General features: G+C 36.8%; 2 protein-coding genes across 3 annotated transcripts in view; both read left to right on the plus strand.

Moving 5' to 3' along the window:
• Nucleotides 1–7923, plus strand: part of ccdc122.L (coiled-coil domain containing 122 L homeolog) — a 12131-nt gene extending 4208 nt beyond the window's left edge. Inside the window, exons 2-5 of the mRNA XM_018245536.2 lie at nt 1203–1315; nt 2501–2899; nt 5221–5337; nt 7672–7923. Of these exons, the coding sequence (XP_018101025.1) occupies nt 1205–1315; nt 2501–2899; nt 5221–5337; nt 7672–7824 (780 nt within the window). The 5' untranslated portion in view covers nt 1203–1204 and the 3' untranslated portion in view covers nt 7825–7923. The remainder of the gene's footprint in view (nt 1–1202; nt 1316–2500; nt 2900–5220; nt 5338–7671) is intronic.
• Nucleotides 7924–12861: 4938 nt separating this feature from the next.
• Nucleotides 12862–13427, plus strand: part of lacc1.L (laccase (multicopper oxidoreductase) domain containing 1 L homeolog) — a 29134-nt gene continuing 28568 nt past the window's right edge. The window contains exon 1 of one of the 2 annotated variants that reach the window (XM_018245155.2): nt 12862–12963. In XM_018245155.2, coding sequence (XP_018100644.1) covers nt 12877–12963 — 87 coding nt within the window. In that variant the 5' untranslated portion in view covers nt 12862–12876. 2 annotated transcript variants of the gene reach the window in all.

Below are 13427 nucleotides of genomic sequence, written 5' to 3' on the forward strand. Positions count from 1 at the left end.
TTGTTTGGCTGATGTAAAGGGGTTTCTCTTCACCATGGAAATTATTCTGTGATCATCCACCACTTTTGTCTTCCATAGATGTCCGGCTCTTTTTGTGTTGCAGAGTTCACCAGTGGTTTCTTTCTTTCTCAGGATGTACCAAACTGTAGATTTTGCCACTTCTAATATTGTAGCAATTTCTCGGATGTTTTTTTTTTCTGTTTTTGCAACTTAAGGATGGCTTGTTTCACCTGCATGGAGAGCTCCGCAAAATCTTCCACATACAAGCACCCCCCCCCCCTCAAACAATTCCAGGGCTTTATCTGCTTCATTGATAATGACATAATGAAGGAATTGCCCATACCTGCCCATGAAATAGCCTTTGAGTCAATTGTCCAATTACTTTTGAGCCCCTGAAATAAGGTGATTGTGTTAAAAAAGGCTTTAGTTCCTCACATTTTTATGCAATCTTTTTTTTGTTAAACCCACTGAATTTAAGCTGAAAGTCTGCAGTTCAATTGCATCTGATTTGTACATTTAAAATTCATTGTGGTAATATACAGAACCAAAATTAGTAAAAAGTTGTCTCTGTTCAAAGATTTATGGGCCTAACTGTATATGTGTGTGTGATACGTTATCAGGAATCCCATTATCAAGAAATTATGGAAAGGCCGTCTACCATAGACTCCATTATAAGTAAATAATCCAAATTTTTAAAAATGTATTTGTTTTTTTCTCTGTAATAATAAAACAGTCCCTTGGACTTGATCCAAACTAAGATACAATTAATCCTTATTGGAAGCAAATTCAGCCTATTGGGGTTATTTAATGTTGACATGATTTTCTAGATCATGTAAGGTATGAAGATCCAAATTACAGAAAGATCCGTTATCCGGAAAACCACAGGTCCCAAGCATTCTGGATAACAGGTCCCATACCTGTATTAGGAATGTATTGAAGAGTTTATCATTAGAGTGAATGGAATGCAAATAAGATCAGCTGTAACCAACCCTGAAGGTCTAGTTCAATAACTGTTATTCTTTAACACCAGCCAGCATATACATATATACTGTACGTTATAACATGGAGACAAATGTTATAACAAAGCACCTAGGGTTAGCTGCAGGGAGCAAGGTATAAATGCAAATATGAATGCAGTTTTAAAATACATTTGCAATATTTTGGTGATTTAAAAAAAAAAAATAGTTTCTTCTCTGCATAAGGAATGGCTAAACAAGCTTCCTCGATTACCGAAGTGGTGAAACAAATGGCACAGCAGCAACAAACTAAAGCTTCTGAAGCAGATAAAAGCAGAAATGTGCAAAGCCAATTTCAAGTAAGTTACCAAAGTCAAGAAAACTATTTCTCAGTTTTCCTGTGAAGTCAGCAGTGGTATTTATGGATTTTAAAAAGTTTATAATTGCTGATCGTTTGTCTGTTAAGTTGTTGCTCTGGATTTCATAATTTTTCATGTATATTTGACCACCCAAATCACAGCTTATAATGACTGTCCGAGTATTTTAATTGCATGATTAAAGTGGCACATATATCAACATGTCTAGTACTATATATTTGTGAACTAGAAATGTTTCGATTCTTTACAATGTGGTAAAATTTGAATTTGTCATTAAAGGGATTCTGTCATGATTTTTATGGTTTACTTTTTAGAATTAGCACTACTTACATTGCAAATAATTCACTCTACCATTTACAGTTTTATTTTCAAACAGACAAATGTATCTTAAATTTAATATGTGATTAAGGGAGCCTTTTTCCCGAAACGCGCAAGGCGATGCTGGTAATCCTCTTGTTATAATAAACCTCTTCTATTATATCCGGAGTGCCGCCTGATTGTATTGCTGATTGGACCTTAACTTGAATATTAATGTGTAGGCAGCGCTCTGAGTGCTGCAAACATGAGAAAGTTATTCTCTCTCAAGATGCAGACCTGTAGAGAGGAATCCCTTAAGGGGTGGTTCGCTTTTAAGTTAACATTTAATATGTTATAGAATTACTAATTCTAAGCAACTTTTCAATTGGCCTTCATTTTTTTTTAGTTTTATAGTTTTTGAATTATTTGCCCATTTCTTCTGACTCTTTCCCGCTTTCAAATGGGGGTCACTGACCCCATCTGAAAATTGAATGGTCTGTAAGGCTACAAACATATTGTTATTGATACTTTTTATACTCTGTAAGGCTACAAATTTATTGTCATTGCTTCTTTTTATTGCTCATCTTTCTATTCAGGCCCTCTCCTATTCATATTCCAGTCTGACATTTAATGCATGGTTGCTGTATAAGCATATACACATACATTTTTACTACATTTTTCTTTTTCAGCAGTATTATAGACTGTAACATTTACACAGGCACACTTTACTTGATGGTTAAAGGAACATATCATCATTTTGGACAGATGATAAATGATTCACAGTGGTCACAGTTGTATTACTATGTATGCTATTGGCTGATTGCACCTGTAAATAGTGAATAATGTCACAAAACTCTTAATCTATTTCAGACTAAAATTAACGAGCTTCAAACAGACCTGAGATCAGTTTTACTGGAAACAAAGGCGGTTGAAAAAATGATTTCCCACGAGGAAGACACAATAGAGAATTTAATACGTCTCTGTGGAATCCTAAAGGCCCAGAATCACTCAATTTATGCTGAGAGCATTAGGCTTAAACTCAACTTGGAAACGCAAAAAGAAGATTTGGAAGCTATCTTGTCGAGAAATAATGCATATCGTGCAAAAATTGAGGATAACATCAGATGCCTTTTGGAAGCAGAGAATACATTGCCAGTCATGACTGAGCTTATTAATAAAAGAGACGTGCTCAGAATGCTCAAGCGGCAGAAGGAGAAAATGATTCAAGACCTACATAACCCAGAGAGCATAGCAATAAAACAAGTGCAGGTTTGAAATTGATTTTTTTAAAAGGCCATTCCTGACTATGCATTCATCAGGTTGATGGTAATCTTGAAGGAAACACTTTCTTACCTAAACATTAAAGGAATACTGTCAGGCTGAGCTAAGCACAAAATTCCGGCCTTATTAAAATGGAAGTAAAATCAGAGTTTAGAGTGGGCCTACTATTTTATATATATTTCCGAAAGATATATTTTGGTTGTTTTATCTCTAGCTTCCCAGTGTAAGGCACACAAAATACTATGTTATGAACACGGCACAAGATTGATGGCATGAATTGATGTGGCTGGCTTTGACTGACAGCGTATAGTCATTGGTAGATCTAACATCAGACTAAAGTATTTGTCTCACAATTTGCATTACTGTGTACATTTTACAAAAAAATTTAATGGATTATATTAACTACAAAAGAATACAATTTTTCAGTGAAAACTGATATGTTTCAAGCTATTTCAGTTGATTAATATAAGGGACTGTGGTTTCTAAGAGATGTTTTATCCCAATGTTATTTATTGCACTTAAAGTTTTTTCAACAGAAGCTCAGAATTTTTAGGACAAAAATGATTTGTAGTGCAGATAAGGCAGCAAGGTTTGAAATGCAAGGACTTTTTAACAAACTACTAGAGGTGACAAACAGACATTGCAACCATCTAGAATAGCTATTTAATATATAGTTAAATTGGGTTTAAAAAAGACATCAAGTTCAACCCCTCCAAATGAAAACCCAGCATCCATACACACACCCCTCCCTACTTTCACATACATTATATATACCCATATATATACTAACTATAGAGTTTAGTATCACAATAGTATTTTCAATACTCGGCACACTCTGGACCTCAATAGAAGACTACCAAATCCAGAATTCAGGTTAAAAGTTATATCTTTTATTTTTACATCTGACATATAAACAAGTGTCTGACGCGTTTCGGGTCTACGCACTTCCTCAGGTCTCTGGGTGGTTCACCTTTAAGTTAACTGTTAAGGGGAAATGTAATATGCTTCGTTATCACAAAAAACATTAGCAAAGATGCTTGTGTTTTCGTTAGCGACCATGTTTTAGCCATGTTTGACTGATTAAGACCTTAATGCTTCCTTGCAAAATATTCGACCAGACTGCTTTTGCGAACTTTGTGTATGTAATAAAATTTCGCATTCGCAAACCCTTTTTTTTGCGACAAAATATTTAACGAAACTCCAGAGCAGGTGTTAAAGCTTGGCAATGCAATTAAAGCCTAACAATGGATATTATATTTCAACAGGTGAATTTTTATTTGTGAAGTTTTGCTCTTTGCCAGTTCTATTACATTTACCCATAGTATGTTATAGAATGGCCAATTCTAAGCAACTTTTCAAGTAGCCTTTATTTTTTCTTTTTGATAGTTTTTGAATTACTCCTTCTCCTTCTGATACTTTCCAAATGGGAATCACTGACTACTTGTTTATTGTTATTGCTACTTTTTATTACTCATCCTTCTTTTCAGGCCCACTTCTATTCATATTCCAGTCTCTTATTCAAAGCAATGAGATGTTGTTAGGGTAATTTGGACCCTGGCAAACTTGAAATTGCAAACTAGCTGAATAAAATGTCAAATAACTCAAAACCCACAAATAATAAAAAATGAAAACCAATTGCAAATTGTCTCAGACTATCACTCTCTACATCATACTGAATGTTCATTTAAAGGCAAACAAACCCCTTTAAGTGAAAGGACAGGAAGTGAACAAGCCTTTCAAACTTTCTTTAACTTCCATTTGGGTGTCTTTGATTTTATGGTACCACAAGGGATTCAAATTCAGTTGGTAGGATTGTAATAATTTAAAATGGATTCCATTTCATTCTTTTACCCACTCATATTAATCTTTTGAAAAAAATTTCTTAGCTCAGTCCAGTGATTCATAACTTTTCCGTGGATCCTTCTTGACCACAAAACTACAGATAAGTAAATCAGCAAAACGTCCAGAATGTGCATAGTATTTTTAGGTTTGTAGGTTCTTTTAGTATAAATTATTTAGCAATAGACCCAGTGATGAACTTTTGGGTGGTGCTCAGTGGATAGCATGTATTTTACTGATTGCTGATTCAATTATGCCAACCCAAAAAGTACCAACTCTTATCATATATATATGAATATTAGCTGCCCCATGGAAATTATAATAAAATTGATCTTTGTGTTTTGTGTGTGACGGTCCATAGGTACAAACTAGAGTCGCTCTAAAAGCTTCCCATAACAAACAGGTAAGATTGGAAATCTACTGTCATTGTATGGCACATGATCTTAAGTGCTATTCTTTATCATTAACAGGGAGAAATTGCGTATTTAGAGGAGAAACTAAAAGAAGTTAAGCAGTGCATAACCTTAAAAAACAAGGTTTATGATGAAGAAAAAGAAAGACATGATGGACTTCAGAAAGAAATAGAGGCAAGAATAATTCTCACACTGTATTGCACATTTTCCCTTATTGGATTATTCCCAGCAGCAGTATAACAGTATCTGAGAAATTATTGCTTCATTACCTAACAATCTATAGTAACTAGTTATGAGCAGTACCATATCAAACCACATCAAAACTTCTCCTGATATTTCTCCTGATATTTGAAAGCAGGGATAGAATGGCAGGCACCTGCTGTAGTACAGGCTTAATTGTGCTAATTGCATGGCCTCTTGACCATGTCTGCCAGTCAAGCAGATTCAGTGGAGATCCTTCTCTAACCACTGCCTATTTAACCAATATTTTAGACGGTAACTTCACTACAGATGAAGAGAGAGAGGTCAGTGGGCAGGCAGCAGTTGTAAGTTTAAAATTTCTATCAGGCTAAGATGGTGAGGGTTTAGCAAGAGAAGAGATTACAGATATTATATTTTGGAAAATAACTTCATTAAAGACAAATCTTGGGTTTCTGAGGTACAGGGTACACAGATAACAACATGGATAAACTGAGGGTAGAAGTCCACTTTTATAAAGGGGCAGATTTTGTCAGTATTTCATAGGTTCTCCTGTAGTTCCCACATGTAGTTTTGCGCATGCGTTAACCCCACTGACAAAGGCATACCTCCCAACATTTTGGAAACCAAAATAGGGACAAAAAGTTGGCGCGTGTAGCACAACAAAACTTTTTCTACCACACCCATTTTTGTTGCCACACCCCCTAATTACCATGTTTAATTACCTTGTGGCTGTTCTGTGCTCTCTGCCAAAAGCCAATTAAGTTAGAAACTTTGTTTCTTCTTCTGGCTGTTCAGTGCAGAGAGAAATGGGACTTTCCAGTACAAACGAGGGACTGCAGGTTGAGCTGTCAATAGAGAGACTGTCCCTCTGAAAATGGGACAGTTGTGAGGTATGACAAAGGTGCTATACTTGTACGTTCTGCCAAAACACTTTAGAATACAAAGTACATAGCACATGAACACAAGGGAACCACAGAATGGACCCCTGCTTTGAGGAGTATACCGGACTTATTTACAAACACAAGCACACAAGTGCAAAGTACAAGAGAAGATGCAAAATGAAGCATTCATTAACCACAACAAGGGAACATTTGCTTGAATACATTTTGGTATCACTGGGCATTATGTATCAACACTAATCTAGAACTGGGCAGTAACCAATACCAACAATCAAATTTTTTCATTGTTCTGCCTGTAGCTGGATGAAACTTGAAACATGTCACTTATCATGCCACCCCTAAAATTGTTCACTCTATGCCTAGACCTTCCCACAATTACCGATATCCCTTTTTTCACAGAAATTCTGCCTGCTTACCATTGTTCAAAGCAAACCCCCCACATATATATATGTATATGTATATGTATATGTATGTGCAGGTAAAGGATCCCTTATCCGGAAACCCGATATCTAGAAAGCTCCGAATTACGGAATGGCTGTCTCCCATAGACTCCATTTTATCCAAATAATCCAAATTTTTAAAAATGATTTCCTTTTTCTTTGTAATAATAAAACAGTAGCTTATACTTGATCCCAACTAAGATATAATTAATCCTTATTGGAAGCAAAACCAGCCTATTGGATTTATTTAGGGGCAGATTCATTAAGGGTCGAATTTCGAAGTTAAAAATACTTCGAAATTCGACCCTCGAATTGAAATCCTTCGACTTCGAATATCGAAGTCGAAGGATTTAGCGCTAATCCTGCGATCGATCGATCGAAGGTTTTTTCATTCGATCGAACGATTAAATCCTTCGAATCGAACAATTCGAACGATTTTAATCCAACGATCGAAGGAAAATCCTTCGATCAAAAAAAGGTTAGCAAACCTATGGGGACCTTCCCCATAGGCTAACATTGACTTCGGTAGGTTTTACCTGCCGAAGTAGGGGGTCGAAGTTTTTTTTAAAGGGAAAGTACTTCGACTATCGAATGGTCGAATAGTCGAACGATTTTTACTTCGATTCATTCGATTTCGTTCGAATTCGAACGAATTTAACCAATTCGATGGTCGAAGTACCAAAAAAATACTTCGAAATTCGATTTTTTTTCATTCGATATCCTTCACTCGAGCTTAGTGAACCGGCCCCTTAATGTTTAAATGATTTTCTAGTAGACTTAAGGCATGAAGACCCAAATTACGGATAGATCCGTTATCCAGAAAACCCCAGGTCCCAAGCATTCTGGATAACAGGTCCCATACCATATATATATATATTTTTTTTTTTTTCTTTTTACACCATTTCCACATTATTTAATATGTGATATGTCATAGTCTACTTTAATACTTTTTTGGTTATATTTAACAGGTACAAAAAAGGAGATTTGATGCCATCTTGAAGCGTCTGCACAGTCAAATAAATAAGGCCAAGATGAACAGGAGACAGTACCAATGGCAGATTGATCAGATGGAGAAAACAGCAACAGATCTTAGACAAAAACTTGAAACCATGAAGTTCTGATACATTAGGGTAGTTATGTTTCTGGAAAAGATTTGAATGTTTAACTACTCTTGCAAAATCACAAAAGTCCCGTTATAAATTCAGCCACTTTGCACCGTGTAACCGATTGAGCATACGTCACTTGTCTTTATTGCAATTCAGCGTTACTTATTGGAGCAGCTGCAAAACTATACGGCCATAGAAGGTTAGAGATGATGTATGGCCCTCCCATCTCCACATATGAAATATTTGTTAAAGATCTCATACCTTTAAGTTCCATTTAAAACAACACTTGTATTAAATATGTGGGGTATAAGCTGAAGATCTATTATATAAAGGTATACTTTTGAGCAGTAGAATGAGCGACGCTAAATTTAAGTTTAAATTTAATTTTAATATTCCTCATGTCACAGTTTGTTTCAAATAGTTTGCTTATTTAAAATACCTTTAAAAGAATGTATGTAATCATTGGATGCAGCATAACAATGTTATAAAGTCTTACTTTTTATCACAGCTAGAGCAGCATACAGGCAGTGCTTGCAGGTATTGGGGATGTCCCAAAATCATGGCTGCATCAAGGGTAAAACATGGTGTGCTGTGCCACTGTTTAGGCCCTGTGCTCTGTGCTGCCTTAAATCCCATTGTCTCTTAATTTTTTACCAATATAATTATTTTCACATACACGCTTACTTTATACACTGCAGTTTGATCACCACTTCCTCCAGCAAGAAGTTCTGCTACATGTTGAGAATTTACACTGGAAATTCCATCCACACTAGACACTTCTATGTGTCTCCTCATCTGTGCTGGAATTTACCCTGAAAGAGAAAAGCTGCACATCCCTTTTTTACATGAAAAAATATTTGACGGCTTGAGAACCAAAAACCCTTACATCAGTGTGTTGATGCAGTGGTCAAGCATTTGCATAAAATGAGGAACAAAGCAACCTTTAGCGGGTTACAGAATTACTGTAAAATGTCCTGGCTAAGTGGTTAAAAAACATGTTATCTCAATGAGCAAAATATAACACGGGTCATGTTTCCCTGTGTATTCTGGAATTTCCCTCAAAATGCACAGCTTGACTTTAGAACAATGTTTTTTGCAACATATTTATTAAATGTGATTAGGCAGAGTCTCATGCTTTGTATTTGGGTCGTAGGGACTTGTACAGGTATGGTATCAGTTATCCGGAAACCCGTTATCCAGAAAGCTCCAAACTGTCTTCCACAGATTCCATTTTAATCAAATAATTCACATTTTCAAAAATAATTTCCTTTTTCTCTGTAAAAATAAAACAGTAGCTTTTACTTGAGCCCAACTAGGATTTAATTAATCCCTATTGGAGGCAAAACAAGACTATCAGGTTTATTTCATGTTTGAATGATTTTTTAGTAGACTTTAAGGGGCAGATGTATCAAGGGTCGAATATCGAGGGTCAATTAACCCTCGATATTCGACTGCCGAATTAAAATCCTTCGACTTCGAATATCGAAGTCGAAGGATTTTGCGCAATTCGATTAAATCCTTCGAATCGAACGATTCGAAGGATTTTAATCCATCGATCGAAGGATTATCCTTCGATCAGAAAATTGTTGGCAAGCCTACGGGGACATTCCCCATAGGCTAACATTGGCCTTGGTAGGTTTTAGGTGGCGAACTAGGGGGTCGAAGAAATTTTTAAAGAGACAGTACTTTGATTATCGAATGGTCGATTATTCGAACGATTTTTAGTTTGAATCGTTCGATTCGAAGTCGAAGGTCGAAGTAGCCAATTCGATGGTCGAAGTAGCCAATTCGATGGTCGAAGTAGCCAATTCGATGGTCAAAGTAGCCATAAAAAACATTCGAAATTCGAACTATTTCTCCTCTATTCCTTCACTCGAACTTAGTGAATGGGCCCCATAATGTATGAAGATCTAAATTACGGAATGATCAGTTATCCGGAAAACCCCAGATCTCAAGCATTCTGGATAGCAGGTTCCATACTTGTACTTCATTGAAATAAAAGTACACATGGCATTAAAACAAAAGGGGCATATTTTTAAAGCTGTGCAAAAAAATGACATAACTAATTTTATACCACAGCACTGTTTGAAGCCAGACATATTTATAAAGCTGGGTCATTATTTAATGCAAATGTGTAGCCAAATGTAAACATTTAGGTATCAAAGAGCTGTGTTAACCTGAAAAAATCTGCATAATAAATAGATCTGAGTGCCACTGCTTTATACACCAGAATATATTTGCGGCTTGAATATGGCCCAGATCTATTGTGGTGTAAAATGCTGGCTTATTTTATGGAGTTAGAGTAGGAAAATTACAGTATCTAGTAGAAGGCAACTGGACATTTAGGTGGTTATTTACTAAAACCCCCCCAAATCTGAAGACCCGGCATTTCAAACCTGTTAAGGGCATGTATACGTCAATGGCAAATGTCCCTATCCCAATTTGAAGATATTGTGGTCTATGCTGGGTTTAGCCAGATAATCCAAAAAAACAGGGGTTTTCGGGCAATAACCCCATAAAAATTCAATGATTCAGGAGAAAGTCTGAAAAAAACGTATGATTCGGGGTTTTCAACTCGATTCTATCTAGATTGTTTCCGATCCGATTAATTTGAGTTATTTCAATGATAAATAAGGAAAAATCATGGGAGTTTGGTCGAACTTTTTTTATTTAAAAAATTAGATAAAATTGGATTTAAGTAAATAACCCTATTAGAGTCCAGTAGTCTTTGACTTAATTTTACTAGCTACTGTCTTCATAGACATTCAAAAATTAGTTATGGGTTATTTATGTGAGCAATATACATAGCCAGTGGCGTAACTAGTTGTTACTGGGCCCCATAGCAAATTCAATTTAGGGCCCCAAAATATTTATAAGTTGGCCTATTTTACCAAGATATATTAAAATTGCTAATTAATTAGGGTCTCACTGGGCCCCCTACACTCCTGGGCCCCCCTGCAACAGCAGGGTCTGCTTCCTCTATAGTTACGCCCCTGTACATAGCAATAATTTATTTGTAAGGACCGAACTGAGCTTGAGAAACAGTCATTTATTTTACATCACCTTTACACTGGAATGAATTAGGCCCAATACATTGTGGCATTAGCAAATTTATCAGCAAATACTTTCCCATACACAACTGATACCTTTCAAGTCCCGCCCAGACGTCCGCTGCGATTGCAACTTAGTAGTAAAGGAAAGGACAAAGTCAGAGCAGCAGTAACAGCAACGTGTGTTTATTTACACATGTTTCAGGAGTTTTACACCCAAAACATGTTGTGTAAATAAATGCACTTAATGCTGCTCTCGCTTTGTACTTTCCTTTACTACTAAGTTGCATTAACAAATTTGTGTTACTATGCTGTTCTTGATCAGAACAATGATATACCAAAATACACACAAATAATAAGATTAAGGAGAATAATCTTTATCATTAACAATGGAACACTTAAGGGTCAGAGACGCACGTGGAGATTTGGGAGATTAGTCACCCCGGCGACAAATCGATTCTTCTTCTGGCAACTAATCTCCCTGAACTGCCTTCCCACCGGCTAGAATCTAAATCACCAGCGGGATGGCACTCCGATCGCTTCATTTTCCAAAGACGCCCGAAGTTGCCTCACGAGGAAACTTTGGGCGACTTCGGAAAACAAAACACTCCAAGTGCCATCTCGCCAGCGATATAGGGATAAATTTACTAAGCGGCAAAAATTCGCAGCCATCGCCAGGCGAAAAATTAGCTCAGACAATGTTAATTTACTAAACTGCAAAGTTGCATTCAGTACGTCGAACGCTGTCGAATTTTTCGCTAGTTTTACTTTGCCAATCAAAGCAAAGATGCAATAGCGTTCGATTCTAGTGCAACTTCGTTAGAGGTCTTCGCTCGGGCTAATTTGCATATGGCTGGAAATTTAAAGTTGAATGGACGTATATGTTGCAGCAAATACATTACATTACACAAGTCCAGGGAACCTTTATAAAGAAAATAGAGTTGTTATATTGCCCTACACATGAGCCCACTGTATAGTTATGTTCCATATGTTACAAAGTGTATGGGGGAACCTGGTTACCCAAAAAAAATTCTATCACTATGAAAAAAGAAAGACTCTAGCGTTTTTTTGGGACTTGGAAACTTTTTCCACTAAAAATATGATGTAAGAAGATTGAGGAAGTCCTATGCACTCCAATGCACTTCACCTGATCTGAGCTGACGAAGGCAAGTCTAGCGAAAAAGGTAACGCTCAGTAAAATCTGCATCTTAGTGAATTTGCGGTGTAACATCCATTCGCCAGAGCAAAAATTTGCCGGAAATAGAGTGCGAATGACCACTAGCGTCTGTCTCTTTTACTAGCGAAGTTACGCCTGCACCCATTAGTAAATTGGCGAAGTGCCTGAACACGGTAATGCTGGTGAATCATCGCCAGCGTTAGTCACTTCGCCCTTTAGTACATCTGCCCCTTAGATTCTAGCCCGCGGGAAGGCAGTTCAGGGAGATTAGTTGCCCGAAGAAGAGGCGATTTGTCGCCGGGTGACTAAGCTTCCCGAATCTCCAGGTGTGTCTCTGTAATGTTTAATGGGGTCGTTTTGAAAAATTGGGTTTACTTAGATACTTGTGCTGTGGCTTTTAAATCATTTTGCTTGTAAAGCAACACTTCTGACATATGACGGAGACTAAAGCAGTCAGAGATTCTGTCAAGCTCAGTTCTGTGTAGGGCATGGAATGGATCGAAAGGATAACAGTAATTAATAAAGCAGCCCCTGCATGTTTCAGCGTGACATTGTGCAATACACAATGTACTAAGACAGGACGTCAAAAAAATAATAATTTTAGCACATCAGAAAATTAACAGAGAAACTGTACGTTTCTTTTTTCACACAAAAATCTGGTGAGATTTCCTCCTTTCCATTATTTTGAAACTGTGTAGAAAAACCCTGACTATTTCATAATTCATCATTGAAAATACAAAGTCCCAGGCAGAGTCAGTGCCTGTAATACTAAACCAGTTTCATTTAGTCACATAGCACAGCCCTTCTGGTTAACACTGGGGCGGAGATTGGCTGCTACGTATGCAGGATGTCATTGAAAGCCCTGCATTTAAAGGAAGTACAAAGTGTCCGGCTCAGGATCTGCTGAATGCTGTAAAAAGCTGTTTGGTAAGTCATATTAAAATCCAAACTGTACTAAACTGTACTTGTACTGCACAAATACTGGGAGACACAGGGCTGCTTTGTGTCCTGCCTGATCTACACTCTATGAAGCAGGTACATATTTAGTTTGAACACAACTGTTAGGCTGCTTTCTTTAGTTTAGATTTAGATTATTAAATGTGCTATTTTTTATTAAATTATATTTTAAATAAGCCCCTTTTGCATGTACCAAGTGAATGTTCACATGTTTCAGTCAGAATGAAATGCACTTAATTCCAATGAGCTTATTTAATAAAAGACACTACATTTGCCCTGGTGCAATAACCCATAGCAACGAATCAGGAGGTCGCATTTACTTGCCACCTATTTACTGTATAAGCAACATCTTATTGGTTGTTATGGGTTAATGCACCTGGGCTAACTGAGTGCCTTTTATTACTTATGGGGCCAAAGCTCTTGGCCATACATGG

The sequence above is a fragment of the Xenopus laevis genome, chromosome 2L, assembly GCF_017654675.1.
Source record: "Xenopus laevis strain J_2021 chromosome 2L, Xenopus_laevis_v10.1, whole genome shotgun sequence".
Lineage (NCBI taxonomy): Eukaryota > Metazoa > Chordata > Amphibia > Anura > Pipidae > Xenopus > Xenopus laevis.